Source organism: Esox lucius, chromosome 13, assembly GCF_011004845.1.
Source record: "Esox lucius isolate fEsoLuc1 chromosome 13, fEsoLuc1.pri, whole genome shotgun sequence".
Taxonomy (NCBI): domain Eukaryota; kingdom Metazoa; phylum Chordata; class Actinopteri; order Esociformes; family Esocidae; genus Esox; species Esox lucius.
In genome coordinates, this window is record NC_047581.1 from 30,166,138 (window position 1) to 30,185,151 (window position 19,014).

General features: G+C 43.6%; 1 protein-coding gene across 4 annotated transcripts in view; it reads right to left on the minus strand.

Annotated features, from left to right (window-relative positions):
* arid3c (AT rich interactive domain 3C (BRIGHT-like)) overlaps positions 1-19,014 on the minus strand; it is a 90,242-nt gene that overhangs the window by 21,403 nt on the left and 49,825 nt on the right. For all 4 annotated transcript variants that reach the window (XM_010876947.3, XM_010876948.3, XM_010876946.3 and 1 more), the window contains one exon: positions 9,460-9,532. In XM_010876947.3, coding sequence (XP_010875249.1) covers positions 9,460-9,532 — 73 coding nt within the window. The remainder of the gene's footprint in view (positions 1-9,459; positions 9,533-19,014) is intronic.

Here is a 19,014-nt window from a genome sequence, read left to right on the forward strand (position 1 = left end):
TGGATGTTTAAACCAGAAAAACATTAGAATGAGTTTGTTTTTTTAAAACATGCTGCCACTGATACAGCAAGCACATGGCTACAGTACCTGCATCACTCGTGTGAAAGAAAAAACAACAGATAAAGATGATGAGTACAGCCTGTCTCAATGTGTATGATGAGTACAGCCTGTCTCATTGTGTATGATGAGTACATGTTCCACTATAGATCCAGTCATTAAATACCCCAATTGATCACTGTGGCTTTGATAATCTTTCTAGCAGCTAGAAGCCTGTAAGGAATTGAATCACTTTAATTTGTCTTAATCTGACTGTTCATAGGTAGTCTTGTAATACAATATGGGGTTGCTGGGACAGGAGGGAGACAGGAAATGTTCCCAGAGAAGGAGAGGATGCTAGCAGAAAAGATGCTCATTGGACGAAATGTCAAGATGACAGTTTAATTCCTGACTTGGGAGTTCAAAAGCAGCTCCGGGAACTCTATGGCGTCACAGTAACAAGGCACTGGATGTTTAAACCAGAAAAACATTAGAATGAGTTTGTTTTTTTAAAACATGCTGCCACTGATACAGCAAGCACATGGCTACAGTACCTGCATCACTCGTGTGAAAGAAAAAACAACAGATAAAGATGAAGTCAACGCCACGAAACATTCTGTTAAAATAGATCAACCCAATCAAGTGGGGTACTAAAGCCAAAGTAGTGATATTGAGGCAGGTAAAGCCGACCCAGCAAAGTGAATCCGATTACAGGGTCAATTCTAACGACTGTCAGGTAGTAGATATTCAGCAGACAGATTCATATAATTTCAGCCCCCAGTCACATCTTTACTGTAGCTAGGACAGTTGATATTCAAAAGACAAATTAAAGTGATTCAATTCCTTACAGGCTTCTAGCTGCTAGAAAGATTATCAAAGCCACAGTGATCAATTGGGGTATTTAATGACTGGATCTATAGTGGAACATGTACTCATCATACACAATGAGACAGGCTGTACTCATCAAACACAATGAGACAGGCTGTACTCATCATACACATTGAGACAGGCTGTACTCATCATACACAATGAGACAGGCTGTACTCATCATACACAATGAGGCAGGCTGTACTCATCATACACAATGAGGCAGGCTGTACTCATCATACACAATGAGACAGGCTGTACTCATCATACACAATGAGACAGGCTGTACTCATCATACACAATGAGACAGGCTGTACTCATCATACACAATGAGACAGGCTGTACTCATCATACACAATGAGACAGGATGTACTCATCATACACAATGAGGCAGGCTGTACTCATCATACACAATGAGACAGGCTGTACTCATCATACACAATGACACAGGCTGTACTCATCATACACAATGAGACAGGCTGTACTCATCATACACAATGAGACAGGCTGTACTCATCATACACAATGAGACAGGCTGTACTCATTATACACAATGAGACAGGCTGTACTCATCATACACAATGAGACAGGCTGTACTCATCATACACAATGAGACAGGCTGTACTCATCATACACAATGAGACAGGCTGTACTCATCATACACAATGACACAGGCTGTACTCCTCATACACAATGAGACAGGCTGTACTCATCATACACATTGAGACGTTCTCATCATACACTTTGAGACAGGCTGTACTCATCATACACAATGAGACAGGCTGTACTCATCATACACAATGAGACAGGCTGTACTCATCACACACAATGAGACAGGATGTTCTCATCATACACAATGAGACAGGCTGTACTCATCACACACAATGAGACAGGATGTACTCATCATACACAATGAGACAGGCTGTACTCATCATACACAATGAGCCAGGCTGTACTCATCATACACAATGAGACAGGCTGTACTCATCATACACATTGAGACAGGCTGTACTCATCATACACATTGAGACAGGCTGTACTTATCAAACACAAGGAGACTCATAAATATACTCTGAGACAAGGTGTACTCATATACAGAGCCAAGTTGTACTCATATATACAGAAATATGTTGAACTCATTTATACTGGGACATATTGTATCCATCATATGAATGTCACTACCATCAAGACACTAAATATAGTGTGTGTGTGTGTGTGTATGCATGAATGCATCTGTGTGTGAAATGGAGAGACTGGGAGAGATTTGAGATACTCTTATGAAACTAATTCCCAGTAACTTGATTCTGACACTCCCAAGCTTCGCCCATAAATAGTTCATGTTATGGGCACAGATATGCCAAACCACCCAACACATCAAAACTTCTATGAAATATGATCCTATTCATCAACATATTTTGATACACAGCAAAGCAGAGAGGTACTTTGTGGTTTAACAACACAGTGGGTTCTTTACTTGCCAAGACACAAATGCTTTATTATAACTTGTTTCAGATTGTGACAGCAGGAAAAGACATTTGAATTGTTATGTGTTTTACAATGAATGGTCATTTTTCATATGTGCTGATTTTTGTTCTTGTGGAAATTACAAATGTAAAAGCCTTTATAAGCAAATAAACTTCTAGTTTGCTGCTAGAAGGGAAGTTACTGCAAGAACAGAATAAAGTTATTCCAAATTATTGTGTCTCCTAATTATGACAACCTTCTGGGCCCCCCTAACTAAGCTTTTTGCCTATCTCCTAATTTTGACTGCTTCCTCCCTGTCTTCTATGTATGACAGCTTCCTGCCTGTCTCCTAACAATGACAGCTTCCTGTCTGTCTCCTAAGTACGACAGCTTCCTGTCTGTCCCCTAACAATTACAGCTTCCTGTCTGTCTCCAATGTATGACAGCTTCCTGTCTGTCTCCTATGTACGACAGCTTCCTGTCTGTCTCCTAACTATGACAGCTTCCTGTCTGTCTCCAAATTATGACAGCTTCTTGCCTCTCTTCGCTGCAACAGCATCCTGCCTGTCTTCTAAATATGACAGCCTCCTGCCTGTCTTCTAACTATGACAGCTTCCTGTCTGTCTCCAAAGTATGACAGCTTCCTGTCTGACTTCTAACTATGACAGCTTCCGACCATGCCCTGGGGGTTTTTCTTGTCGAATGTTCAATATTGGAAATAATACCCATCCTCAAACGAGAGACACACGCATGCCCACACACATACACACCCCTACACATACACACACACAACCACACGTACACACCCACACACATACACACCCCTACACATACACGTACACACCCACACACATACACACCCCTACACATACACACACACAACCACACGTACACACCCACACACATACACACCCCTACACATACACGTACACACCCACACACATACACACCCCTACACATACACACACACCCACACGTACACACCCACACACATAAACACCCCTACACATACACACACACACCCACACACATACACAAACAATCGACTGTCATCTCAACCACTGCAAACCTCAGTACCCTCCGGGGCATAAACAAAAGGACAATGTGTGCGTGTCAGTGTGTGTTTTCATGTGTGTGTCTGTCTGTGAGTGTAGTGTTTGTTCCTAGGTATTATAATAATACCTAATAATGACAATGCCTCTTACTCTTATACAAACATTATACAATAAAATGCTAACATTCACGCTTGTGGCCACGGCAGCATCAGTCAGCCTGTTCTGTTCTTGGGTGTAATGAGCACAGAATGGAGTGTTTATGAGACCGGATGGTGCTCAATAAATGGCCTGTACGACAAAGTTGGATACTTCTGTCATGGTTTAGAGCTGACAGTAAATAACCCTGGAAAGTAACAAAAAGGGAATTTGAAGTACTATTTGTTAGGCATCAATAATTTTCTTTGAGAGAGGTAAATAGTCCAAAGACTGTGTGATATATTTTTGCTGTTACAATCACTACGTGAGGAGAACATTTAAAAAATTTAAACATTTTCAGTTACGTTTCTAATGTCATGAGGAGTTACAAAGGTGAACATTAGGTGAATACATTCCAAAGAGTAGTCGCTCCTGATTGAAGTTCAGAAGGGAATAATTACAACCTTCAAAAGACCTCATCGTGGCCGGTGTATTTATTCAGTCATTCATCAAACGGTTCAAATTCAAACCGACGTCAATAACATTTACCTGGAACTCAATTGGTGTTCATCTCATTCTAGAATCAACCACTTCATTTAGAGCCTATTTATCACCCAGCAGTACAGGATATGGTATTCAAAATAACCTGCCATCATTTACAACTGACATCTCAGTAGTCAGGACGCACCCCTAATATCTATTCATTACTCTTCTGAATGTTTGCTAGGTTCACATCCCCCTGAAACCCACACTAAGACCTGCACTGCGCTGGAGGTTATAAATAATAAAATGCAGCACAGGATCCATTTGATCAATGACCTTTCGTCGGCCAAGCTCACGGCTGAATTTAGACTAGCCAAACACAGCCCGTGGTAAAGAGGTTGGGCAATTTTAGACCTGGTGGCATGACGACAGCTGGCCGCTTCACAGCCTCAACTCTGTCTTGCCGTATCCCTCCGCCCCATCGCTGACTCAGGGTGACTGATTCCTCATTGCTGGAGTTAGGATACGGAGCACAACTCTGTTAAACAGCCTCACACAGTACCTGGTAACCCCTCCTGGCCTGCCAGAAAACACTTGAAACACATATGCCCCAAAACGGGCATCACGCTTACGAAGTATAGCCAAATTAATCTAGACTCGGGCCTTAGAACCCGGAACAGATGGGAAGAGGTGTTCTACTGATGGATGTCTGATTGCATAATGTGACAATGTCACCTCCTCAAAATGCACAGTTTCGTTTTAAAGAGCAAAGATGTACTGCTGTGCTGCATCTCAATTCAGTTTCCCCGGCGTTGCAGGACTTTTCTTTAACTGCAGGAAAAACAAGATGTGCATTCTAGGTTTAAACAGGTCTGTAAAGTTTGCAATTGCCAATAAAAATGTGAGAGCCGATTGGGCCGCACAAAAAAAAATAAAATGCACATTTTTGCAAAGAATGTCCATTAATTGTAATCCACACAAAGTGGCCTGGGGGGTCCGGCACACCTCAGTCTAAACCTCTGCCCCTGGTGCATGGGACGGCTCCAGCATGGGATTCCGTCACACTCTTTCAGCAAAAATTGTCTCCTCTGTCATTTTGAAATTTTTCCACCATCACTGCAACATTCTCTTACTGAATGTAATTTCAACTGTAAGTACTAATGGGTTACAGCAAACGATTAATCTTGTTTGACTTGTCAGGGAACCTGACTGAAATATGAGTGAGATTCAACCCACACGCACCCCAAAGACACAAACCAGTGCTTCACATCCCCTATTACTGTCAGCAGAAGGACCCAGATCAGGGTCGGCTGCAATATGAATCATAACAGTGTTCTGGTGTAGTGGACTATGTAGATTATAAGGTGCTCTATCCTGTAGAAGTCCTGGTCATTTAGGCCTCAATCAGTCTATGTCTATCTCTATCTAAATGTCACTGTCTCTATCAGTCTCTATCTGTATCTGTCTCCAAATGTCTCAGTCACTATCTGTCTCAAAATTTGTCTATCTGTCTCTATCTCTCACTGTCTATCTGTCTCAAAATGTCTCCATTTGTCTCAATCTATATCAAAATGGGGATTTTGTGTGAGCCCCACTCTTTTAAACACTTATTTTAATGAATTGTTAAGAACACTGGAGAGGTATGCAGCACTCTGCCTCACACTGCTGGACAACTGAAAATAAAATGTCTTCTATTCGTCAACTAGACTCTAGAGCCTCTGTCTCCAACCAGGAATGCCTTCAGCAGTACACTGATCTTCTCCACAAATTCCATCAGACCTGGGCACTGGCGGTTAATCTCAGTAACACAAACAGTTTTTCAAAAAGGAGGTCCAGGAGCAGAAGTTCTAACCAGACGTGGAACAAAGAATTGGCCCAACCTCAGCCTAGACATCAACAGCCAAGAAAACGTAATGTAAAACTTGACATCCCAATTACAGTCTTAAAATTCTCCACTTATAGACCACTTAGAGAACCCTTTGCCCTCTAAGGATGAGTGTGTGTGTGTGTGTGTGTGTGTGCGCGCTGTGAAGACAAAGAGAGGGACAAGAGGGAGGACTACAGTCCTGTTTCATGTTGGAGCGCAGACTAATGGAATTCAAATGATGCTGACTTTGAAAGTCTTTTCCGGTAAAAACATCCAGCATCACATTCAGCATTTAGTTAGCATTCAGTCAGTCAAGATGATTTCAGAAATACAAGCAAATTTAGGAACAGAAGTGTTCAAATTAAGAGACCACTGCAAATTGAACGCTTCTGTTCCTCACTCAAAACGTTCCTTTTCAACTTTTTTGGAAAGGAAAGAAAAAGGTAGAGTGGTCTCTTAATTTTTTCTGGAGCTGTATGTCCTGTACTTTATTTAGGCCATGTATTTTTGGTATGCTTTATATAATGCCATTTCCCAATAAATGAATCAAATCTGACAGAGTAAGAAGAGGTTGTCAAATCAAAGTGTTGCTGTATGAAAGACCAAGTAGGAACTGGGGCCCTGGCTAACCAAGGCGGTGTCTCCGGAGCTAGCTAATCATAAGACATTAAAACAACAACACAACGTGGAGGTTAAAACAAAACTGCATTCTGGTTGTCAATAATTTTACAAGACATTACAGACTGGCCTGACAAAAACGAGAGACAGGGCCACATCTCTCCGGTCCACTCTCCTCTCTCTCCTCAGGATCTCAGCCAGGCCATTATTGGCACCCGGTAACCAGATGACAAAGACGTGTTGGAGAGACATTGATTAGTAGGATTGGTCCGTCCGGGAGACAGGCCACTCTGATTAAGTCTTAAAGACAGAGAGAGATACTGCAGATATTGCGGAGGATGATGAACCTTCTCTCCGACCAAGTCCGTCTCCGCCCTATCGCTAAATCCTAAATCAATCCCTAATTGAACGCTTGGGCAACAATCCATAAGGTCTTAAGCCCTAGTGACCGAGAAGTGTCTCCAAACTAGACCCTTGTCACCTTGTGAACTTAATATATCTACTGACATACACACACACACACACACACAGGCGCACATTTGCAGTCGCACACATACCACTTTGCGGTGTGTTATTCACGTGACAAACCCCCGTTGTTTATCATTAACCACATAAAGTAAAATACCTCAGAAGGCCGATGGTAACCTGGGGGTGGGCCAACCTAAAGCCACGCCTTAAACTGTCCAACACTTCCATTAATGGATTAAAGTTGAACAAACACCCCTCCCCCCAAATCCTCTGTCTGAACCGCTGGAGCTTTCCGTCTCAAACGGCACCCTGTTTCCATACAGCACACTACCTTTGAGCCGGGTCAGGGAGAGGAGGGTCATTTGAGACGGGGAGACGGATAGGCAGCGTGTGTTTTTCTGTGAGACAGCTGACTAATTCCACCCGCAACATTGAGCAACTCACATCTCAGGATCTGAATGCAAGTGGCGCGGTTCGAACAAAACAGGTCTGACCCGATGGTCTCCATGCGTTGTTTTTCTTTTTTACAATGTTTGTCGAGAAGTTGTGATTGATTCACCGCCTCAGAATAGAGGACATCAATGTACACCCATGCTGTTACAGGTTGATGTGGCCTTTGCTTTTCCCCGTTGAGAAAAAGAAAATGTATGTCGTGTTCGAATATCAGGCCTCTTTGTTGACAAAGAGGCCTACAGTTTATCTAGAGTGGTAACTAAAATGATTCAGGCAGTATTGGATTTCTAGAATGAAACTACACAAAGGATAATGGTAGTTTGGATTCCCACCTAAATGACAACATTTTCATTTAGCATAATTTCAGCTTGTTATACTAGATGAAGATTGAGTTACTACATTAATAGTATACGGTTAGGGGTCAAATTAGAAAGATACCATTTATTACACACCTTGGATAATACAACCCTTATTTGAAAACATTGGACGCTGCGTAAAATGTCAATGAAAACAGAATGCAAAGATGTGCAAATCATTTAAACATATACACAATAGGAAATAGTCCCAACAACATATCAAATGTTGAAAATGTGACATGTAATTGTTTCTTGAAAAAAATATACCCAATTTGAATTTGATGACCTAGCAAATCAGTCCTGGCAATGGGTGTGAGAAATTAGGGCCGGTAAGAGGACTGAGACTGAAACTGGGGCTGGTAATGATTCTGAGACTGATACTGGGGCTGGTAATGGGATTGACACTGAATTAGAATTCAACTTAATTGTCATTGAACAGTACAAGTACAGTACAACGAAACACAGTTAGCATCTAGCAGGAAGCGCAAATAGAGAAGTGCAGAAAATGTATTAAGTATGTGTATGTACACGTGGAATGTATAGGTGTGAACATTTACCAATTAACTATAATGTACAGTATGTACAAGTGAGATACATAGTTGTAGCAATTTTCAATGGCATTCTGAATTTGCAATCCAGGCAAATTAAAAGAGTAGGGTAGCATGTGCAACTGACATAAAGGGCTGGTAATGATCCTGGGACTGAAACAGGGGCTGGTAAAGAGACTCACACCAAAACAGGGGCTGGTAATGGGATTGACACCAAAACTGGGTCGGGCAATGGGATTGACACCAAAACTGGGGCAGGTAATGGGACTGGCACTGAAACTGGGGGCTTCTAATGGGACTGACACTGAAACTGGGGCATGTAATGGGACTGACACTGAAACTGGGGCTGGTAATGGGACTGATACTGAAATATGCGCTTGTAATGGGACAGACATCAAAACTGGGGCTGGTTATGGGATTGACACCAAAACAGGGAGTGGTAATGGGATTGACACCAAAACCGGGGCTGGCAATGGGATTGACACCAAAACTGGGGCTGGTAATGGGACTGACACTGAAACTGGGGCTGGTAATGGGACTGACACTGAAACTGGGGCTGGTAATGGGACTGACACTGAAACAGGGGCTGGTAATACGACTGACACTGAATCTGGGGCTGGTTACAGGACTGACACTGAAACTGGGACTGGTAATGCGACTGACACTGAAACTGGGGCTAGTAATGGGACTGACACTGAAACAGGGGCTGGTAAAAGGACTGACACTGAATCTAGAGTTGATAAAAGGTCTGACACTGAAACTGGGGTTGGTAATGGGACTGACACTGAAACTGGGGCTTGTAATGGGACTGAAACAGGATCTGGTAATGGGACTGACACTGAAACAGGGGCTCGTAATAGAACTGACACTGAACCTGGGGCTGGTAATAGGTGTGACACTGAAACTGGGGCTTGTAATGGGACTGACAATGAAACTGGGGCTGGTAATGGGACTGACACTGAAACTGGTAATGGAACATTTAAAGGTGATACATTTACAATGTTTCCAAAGACCATTAAGTGGGAAAAGAAAATACCTAAATTGGACAGATAATAATTATAACCGTGATTTGATGAAGCAGTATTAGGTTATTAAGACCAAAAACATACCTCTCTTCTGCATGAAACTAAAGAGATCATCAAGAAACTCCTTCCTCTTGTCATCATCATCCAACTCGTACAACTGGAAGAAAAGCAGAACAAGACAATCTGTTTTAATTCACTTAGACAATAATCTGGTTAAAACTGACTCATGGGCAAATCTTTCAAATACATGAAAAAGAAAACAGTGACTGCAGATTGTCACCACTCCTTCAAACTCGTTCACAACGATCAGCAACCCCCCCCCCCACCCCATGAAAACAATACAATGTTTATTTGGTCACGAATAAAGGTAAGGGGAGTTGTTGTCGCCACGGCTTCCAGACAATCTGGAAGCAACCTTGAGTGTTCAGAAGACATTGGATGGTTATGCGATCAGGAAGCAGAGGGGCTGGATACAAAGAGAAGTCATGCCACCCTGGTGAAGGAACAATGTGAGGAAAATGCATGTCTCCACAGCGGGCAGGACTCACTGCCAGCTGTTCTCACACAACCAGGACCCAGAACAACATTTAATGGCTTGAATAACAGGAGACGGTCACACCTTCAAACCCTTTGATTGTCTGTGTTTATTTTGTCCACAACAGATACACTCCTGTAGCCGGGGCTGGAAATTACGCTCCCTTTCTATAGATTCATAAAATAAACGTGTTCCACTTGAGTATTTTTCATGCTTTAACTGCCTAAGTCCCAAGCCACAAGTGCAAAACACGAGACATTGTTTTTGATGTACAATACAATAGGTGCTAAAAATAACAAAACAACATCATCAACAACAGTAGCCATGTGTTCTCAGGACGGGACTAGACTGAGATGGTGTCACTGTCCTGTGTATGAGGACATGAAGGATAACCCAGCATGCTTCACTCCCGAACCCTCCAGGTACTTTATATCTCTATCCCCCTCATTGACAGATCCATTACGGCCCTACAAGCCACTACTACTCACTGTCCTGTTCTACAGGCCGAGGGGCCTCGAAGACCCAGAGCTGCCCGAGAGGACAGACAGCAGACACGTTAGAGGGAAAGAAAGAGATAGAAAGACAGACCGAAAAAGAGGGAGAGATCGGGGGACTGGGCCACGTGAACAGGGTGATCAGATCGATATAGGAAGACAGAGAAATGACCTTTGGAATCAGCGGGGCAGCGTGAACCAGCCCCCTGAGATAATAACCGGTCATTTAGGAGTGAATTAGCTGTCACCTACATTAAAGAACTGAGAAAGAGGGATAGAGGAGGGGTGAAGAGAGAGGGAGAGAGAGAGAGAGGGGGGGGGGCAGTGAGACAGCTGTTATCTGTAATAAAGAACTGACAGACTGAGAAAGGGAGAGAGAGAGAGAGAGAGAGAGAGAGGGGGAAGGATTGAGGGTGTGTGGGCGTTCAGTGAGTGTTGCATTACAGGATTATGTGGTACAAACACCATCTTCAGACCGTGTCATGCATACAGTGGTAACCTGTAACCAAACACACATACATTCCGTGTGATGTCTGACTGACGGCCCGAACTTGCTGATATTGTCATTGCAAACCTTGATCAGCCTGTTCATCTGGATGTGAAACCAGGGGAAAGGAGATTTCACGAGAACTACGGAAGCTCTAAACCAAACATTCCTCAGTACGCCAGCTGTAAACCCCAACCTTCCACATGAGGCTCCAGTCATTGGCTTAGTTTAATAGGTGCACCGATTTGTGTAATCTCTAACAAACTGGTTCATGTACATGTTGGTGTGTGTAAATGTAGCCAAAGACCACCAAACCAATCCCGGCCAGACAGTCAGAGATCCCTCAGTCCGATCTCGTAATTCACTTTTAAGAAAATACTTACTTAATACTTAGATTTTAATCCACATCCTAGAATTCCACCCAGCATTTGTTAAATTAAATTAAGTAATGTTTTTATTGTGCTGTGCAAAGTGACTAATGACTTGTAACAGGAAGTGACTCAACATGGACATGCTTTAAAGGAGCACCATGATCTCAGTTAGCTCCATCATCAAATATTAACAGATGGAAAACACCTCCCCTCACCCCCCACTAGGAACTTCCTGTCATCCCTCGTCTCTGTCATCCCTCGTCTCTGTCTGACATCTTTCTTTTATTTAACATTCATTCAACCAGGCCAGGACATTTCGCATTTACAACGTCGAACTGGCCAAGAGCTAATAAACGAAAGACAAGACATTCGACTACACATGAGTACAATAACAAATATTAAAAAAAAAAGACCACAAAGAGATTATTTACTGCACAAGAAAATACCCAAAAGTTCAGTAAGTCACACTCAGTGATAAACATTTACAGATGCATAAGGTGTCAAAAGATCAGGTTATCAGGTTAGACTAACAAATACAAAAAGACTAAGGTGTGAACTGTGTCACCATGAGGTGAAGTGGGTGTGGCAAGGGGCAGGGATCGGACAGCAGTTCGGACAGCATAATGTTTCTTCAGACGGCATAGCTCACCTGCCATGCCACTCCGAGCCTGAAGGAGGCAGCACAGCACTGGAAGCATGGTCACTTGGTGCGCTGCGCGTAGCTTCAGCATTCTGGCTAGCTGGCTAAATGTGCTAATGTTGCTATTGTCGTAGCTAAGCCCGAGCTGTAACTGGATCCCTCAGCCCTCCTCTGCTCCACACCAGAGGCTCCGGCCCCAGCAGAGCATCTGTCAAGCTACTCGGGTTTGTAGGTGACACCACTGACGGCGATGGGCACTGTGGAGGGGTCGACCCGGCCTCGGGGGACTGGTGCAGTCAAAACAACTTGGGCCGTGGACCCGTTGGTTGACAGAACTAGACACATTCGATACACCACCAGCATCAGCAAAAAAAAAGGCTAAAATCTCCCAGTCAGCCCTCGTCATGCTAACCACTGATCTCAGTCTGGTTCTGCACTCTGTCTCACCGCTGCTGAGATGAACTGCAAACCATTGTATGACATGCAGATAGGGTCATCTGCTGCCAATGTGTATATTTCTTTAGGGGTCAAAGGTGATGCTGATTCTAGAGGGACACGAATATATACCTTTTTAATAGATATTTCCTGTGCCAGGTCATGGTGGGAAGCGGGTGGAAAACATGGTTTTATTTATCCAAATGATGTCCTTATTAATGACATACAGGGTCTGCTGGGCTGACAAAATGGAGACAGATTTATGGCAGGGCCAAATGTTTTTTGTCTAATTCTAAGCTGACTTGTTCCTGAAGTATGGAAAGCGACTTATGTTCTTCCAGTCCAGGATTTCCAAAGGTGTAACCTGTGGTTTGATTCCGGGTCCTCATAGTTCATTAATAAAAGTCCCAACAAATGTAATTAACATTGATTAAAAAAAGTCCAAAGTAGGTATATGAAGCAATTAAATCAATACTCAATTAATAATCAACTATTACAGATATATAAAGAAAAACTCCTTAACAAAAATACAGAAAAAACTAAATACAGCAAATTAAATGTTTTGTATAATTGCAAGACCAGTGTTCAAATCCTGCTTGCTGACTGGCATATAGATGCTGTAGACAGTGAACAGTGACAGGGTTTAAAATGTACATTTATGGGAATGGAGAGAACAGACACACAGACACAGATAGGCAGATGGACAGACAGATAGAGACAGACAGAGACAGACAGGAGACAACTCCTGTTGACTCTGTGAACTGTCCTGCCTTGACACCAGCTTAGACAGGCTGGAGACTGTATGTACGAACAGGACTGACAGCACACACGCACACACACACACATACAGACACACACACAAACACACACACACACACACACAGACACACACAAGTGCACTTTTATTCTGTAATAACTAAATGAGTGTGTTTGTGTTTGTGTCTGTGCACTCATTAGACTGATTGTTTTACAGTGAGCAGACTGACAGGCCAGCTGTTGTGGCAGTATGACAGTAGAGGGAGCTATTTACAATACATTTATTACATTACAATATTTACCAATAGATCCATATATGGCAGAGAATATCATTCCTATGGCATCTGATTTACTATATTATTTAATATTATGTTTAACAACAGCAACATCTGGGAAAGAAAGAACGTCATCTCCAGATTGTGAAGGAAAGATGAGGGGATGAAAGGACAGGGGGAGGAGGGAGAGAGAAACAGAGAGAGAGAGGGAAATAAAGAGAGGGAGGGAGAGGCAATTAGTGGGAGAGAGGAGGCAGAGATGGAGAGCAGAGGGAGAATGTGAGGGAGGAAAAGAGGGAGAGTGACAGGAGTGCGGGAGAGAGGGATAGAGAAATTGAGTGGGATAGAGAGAGGGAGGGAGGGAGGGAGGGAGAGATTTGGATAGAGGGATAGAATGAGAGAAGGAGAGAGAGAGGGAGAGGAGGAAGAGATGAGAGGGGGATAGAGGGAGAGAGGGAGAGAGAGAAACACTCTGAGTTCAAAAGGACCTTCAGGAGCTAAACTGGACCTGGTTCAGGTCGTATTAGAAACCAACAGGTCACCAAAGGGGAAGAGCTGTCAGCATATTGAAAAGATGTCTTTCTTTACGTTTACATTCTGCTCTCTCTCCCTTTCTGTCTCTCGCTCTTTCATTCACTCTTTCTCTCCCTTTCTCTCTCTATTTTCTCTCACTATTTCTTTCACTCCATGATTTAGGTTAGAGACTTTACAGCAACTGAAGTATTTGCTCTGAAATTACAGATGTCCTAATTCTCTATAACGCCACACTGTAATTGTACAGCTATTTGTAATCCTTTTTATTTATTTAATGGTCTTCCCACACTCTAAAAGTATTCAATCTAGAGTGCAAAAAACGTCAGAGGATCAAACTCCTAAGAATAGAAACTCTGACAGGACTCTTCTCTCATCTCCTCACCTCTCCTCTCTTCTCCTCCTCTCCCACCCTCTCCTTACCTCTCCTGTCTCCTCACCTCTCCTCTCTTCTCCTCCTCTCTCACCCTCTCCTTACCTCCCCTGTCTCCTCACCTCTCCTCTCTTCTCCTCCTCTCCCACCCTCTCCTTACCTCTCCTGTCTCCTTATCTCTCCTCTCTTCTCCTCCTATCCCACCCTCTCCTTACCTCTCCTGTCTCCTTATCTCACCTCTCTTTTACTCCTCTCTACCCTCTTCTCCTCACCTCTCCTCTCATATGTGTGAGCACAGTTTATCCCACACACTCTAGGAGAGTGAATATGAGCATTCATGTTTGTGTTTTTTAGAGAGACAGAGAGAGAGAGAGAGAGAGAGAGAGAGAGAGAGAAAAGGGGGGGGGGGGGCGTGCGCAAGAGGCTTGGAGTAAAATTACAGAACAAGAGGACCACAAGAGCTCTCTCTCTCTCTCTCACACACACACACACACACACAGAAAAAAGCTTGGTCATGTTGGCACTCTGCCAGCTGGCTCCATGCCCGGTCTTCACAGTTCTCTCTGTTACGTTGGCTCCCATTCCCTCATACACACACACACTCACACACACACACACACACATTGAGAAACAGAGTAGGCGATACACATACCCTGGCACAATTCGCATACACTGACAACCGTATATGCATGCGTGAATACACACTATTGCCCACCAACATACCCATGATGCATTGGGCTGGGCTGATAGAAGGGTGGGCCTGGCAAGAAGGGTGGGGCCTGACAGAATGGTGGACCTGATGCAAGGGACGGGGCCTGACACAAGGGCGGGGCTGACACAAGGGCGGAGCAGACACAAGGGCGGAGCCTGACAGAAGGGTGTTGCTGTCACAAGGTCATGTGAAAGCTAATATGTAGAGATGATCTGTGTCTCCCTCCTCATAAAGCCTCGACCTAATCAGATTAACTGACTACTTGAGCTGAGGCCTGGATTAAGTGACAGCGGTTTTGAGGCTACAATGTAACACGACCAGAGAAGGGGGAAACCACCTTGTTTTAGATACAGGTGATTTATTGACAAGCATTATTGAACGCTAACTGTACTCACAGTTACATTTCACAATGATGTGATATCTGATTATCGTGGGAAAAACACGTAATATTTTCGATTCCCCAGCCTGCGTATGATATCCTGCCATGGAAAAGTCAGATTCCCTGTGATACCTGTTACCACAATTCTTCTCTCACTTTTTCTCACACACACCTCTTAAGAAAGCATGAATCACTGGGTGATATCAAGCCTTAGCAGCCTAATCCCCGGCTGCGGTGGTGGAGGCCATCTTGTAAATCCTGTCTTGATAAACAGACACTGTCAGTGTAGCTAACCGTGTTTCACAAAGCAGCTACCACAGCGTTAATACAGACTGCCTTGTAAAAGCGAGAATATATTCACTTAGTGGAAACTTCAGACACAGTCTCCATGAAGGAGGCCGTTTAAGGCAATCCACGTATTTGAATGTACATTTTGAGAGAAGGGATTATGACACAGAATTTACTGGGTTCAACTGACGACTACAGAAAAACTGTTACCTGTATTAACACTGTTAACCAGTGTTTAACAGAAAAATGTACCTATTAAACACAGGTTAACAGTGTTTCTCGCCCCCTCAGCCCACAAGATCCACTCATGTTATGTCAATATCAACTCCCTCAGGAGTTAGAGAGCGCCTGTAGCATGCTAGCAAGCTACTATAGCGTGCTAGCAAGCTACTACAGCGTGCTAGCAAGCTACTACAGCGAAATGCTTGTGGGCCACACAAATGCTATGGTATGGCAAAACTAAGGCTAATTCCAATTAGGATTACACCGCTAGGTTAACCTAAGATAGAAGGCAATACCAGCGGATTGGCGTCTGGCCTCCCTGGGAGACATAAACAACACATTTGCTCTGCGGCCTGCTCTCTCATTAGCTTATTTACAAAGACCTTGAAAGCCAGAGCGTAAAGCTGCACACTGGCACATGCCGTGCGTAGCGACGAGGGAGTCGTTCATTTTTGTGTGTCCCCAAATGAACGACTCACTTTTCCTATAGATCTCCTAATCCCCCCCGGGTCCTATACCAGGAACATCTGGTTCTGCTAAACTTCTCCATAAATGTTAGATGTGTTGAAGAACGTGGTGAATCAAATCCCTGCTTCATCAATTGATTTAGCTGCTTGGTTCGATGTTGGCTTGGATCATGTTATAGAAAACTGACCATCGCACTAGATAGAGGGTCTCTGATTGAATATGATGGGAGTGTTTGGTTGTAATTTCACACCCTATTCTAGTGCATGACTTTTGTAGAGCCCATTTAGAGACATCAAAACCCCTCTGCTGTGGTCAAAGGTAGTTTTCTTTCAAAAGGGTTAATTAGCTGTCCAAGTCCTGTCCTTTTTGGTTCCGGGTAGAACCCATTTTCAGCACCATGTAAAACCATGTAAAATCCATGAGTGTTCAACCTGGAACAGAAAAGTGCCCTACATGGAAACAACAGTTTTTGGAAAAGGTTCCACAGTGGGGACAGTTGAGGAACACTTAGGTTTCAGACAGCACTTTGTTTTCAAAGACTGTGGTAATGACATGGTCCCACCGTCAAGTCATTTAAGGATCTCCCAGAAAATACACCCTTTCTCTCCCTCTCTCCTTCTCCAGCAGCCTCCCTCTTTAATTATGGTCAGGGTTAAAATACTGTAGATCTCTGGTTTGGAACTGCTGGATGAGGGAGACCCTGAATTAAAGATGGAGTGTTGGGTTTGTTCCTTCATGTCTGGTTAGCATCCATAATTCAATACCATGGCACGTCTCTGTCTGAGTCCAAACCTGTCCTAAAGCTGTGGTATGGTGAGGAGAACATACATGAACAAGGCTCGGGCAACTACCACACCCTCCGGGGAGGACTCTGAGGGAGATGTGTTCGGAAAACACAGTGAAAGCCTGCCATTCAGAGACAATGATTTGAATCAGATAATGTTAGCACTTAAGCTGATATAGGCAGCAGGAAGCAGGTAAGACAGAGAAGTTTAGTGGCCAGTCACAACCCCCCGCCCCCCCACCCACCCCACCCGCCCTCCACCCCCCCTCCACCCCCCAGCCAGACTCAGCTCTAAGAAAAACAGACAGGCAGGCTGTAACCTAGGCAACCAACAGGCTGTAGCCTATAGCCTAGGGAATCTACAGTCTGTAACCTAGGCCCCAAACACTTAAAGAATTGAAAGTGCCTAGAAGAACTTTGGGGTTTTTAAAGGCCCTAGAAGAGTGCTTAAAAACCTTTCCAACAACACAGAAAGTAGCTAGGAAATTTAGGCTAGCTCTAAATGCCAGTCCTTTTGCGAGCTGGCACACTGCTAACAAACAATGCATGAAATGGTGTTTACAGCACTAGCTACAAGTCACTAGTCAAAGATGTTACTAGGACTAACAAGATTTCAATGTGAGACAAGAAAAAATACACACAAAAAAACACATTTCTAGACTGCCATTCTAGACACAGATAGGATAAATAACAAAAAAGTGTTGCAATGTAGAAATATTTTTGACATTGTAATCCTGACAAAGCAAAACTAACCCTAACCTTGTTACTGCTTTGGTTGCACTTAAAAGCCCTGATCTAAATGTGTTTGCAGCTGAAGACAGTAAGTTCTCTGGGGATGGGAGGAAAGTATTGAATGTAAAGGCCTAGAGCAGAACAATGATGTATTTATTATTATTATGATTATTGTTATTTTAAATTATGCCAGCTGACACGGTTAGTCTGACACTGTGTTTGTGTGCGTGGGTGAGCGTGTGTGTGTGTGTGTGTGTGTGCTTGCTGTGCCCATAGAGGTCAAAACATTAAAAAAAAAATTACCTCCTGCCTCCCGTCTCTCTCTCCCTGTCCTGCCTCCTCTCTCTCTCCTGTCTCCCATATCTCTCCCTCTCCTGCCTCCAATATCTCTCCCTCTCCTGCCTCCCGTCTCTCCGTCTCTCCTGCCTCCCTTCTCTCTCCCTCTTCTTCTCTGTGTTCACCATATTATAATACAATGACCTGGTCCATTATTGAAAGGCCCACTTCAAAGCAGAACCACAGCCAACCCCTGCAGGCCTGAAACTACAACCACAAAACACACAACCTCCATACTAGTCATGTCTCTCACACACACAAACACACACACACACACACACACACACACACACAACCACCATACTAGTCCACCATATGAGGAATGTACTACTAACTTTTCTCAGTCTCCTCCAGTTTTAAATTTTAGGAGGAGATGAGATCCTGGTCCACACCTGCGGATTACCTGGTTTGGGGGGCCCGTTGCTGTCCCTGTCCTTGTCCACCTGGTCATACTTCTGACCTAGTCTAAATTCAAATAGACTCTGGATTTAGCCCAGAGAAATTTATTTATTATTCCAATTGGACTCTTAATATCTCACCCGGCACAGCCAGAAGAGGACTGGTCACCCCTCTGAGCCTGGTTCCTCTAGGTTTCTTCCTAAAATTCGACCTTCTTAGGGAGTTTTTCCTAGCCACTGAAATTCAACACTACTGTTGTTTGCTCCTTGGGGTTTAAGGCCGGGTGTCTCTGTAAAGCACTTTGTGACAACTGCTGTTGTAAAAAGGGCTTTATAAATACATTTGATTGATTGATTGACTAGTCATGTCTCTCTCACACACACACATACAACCTCCATACTAGTCATGTCTCATACACACAC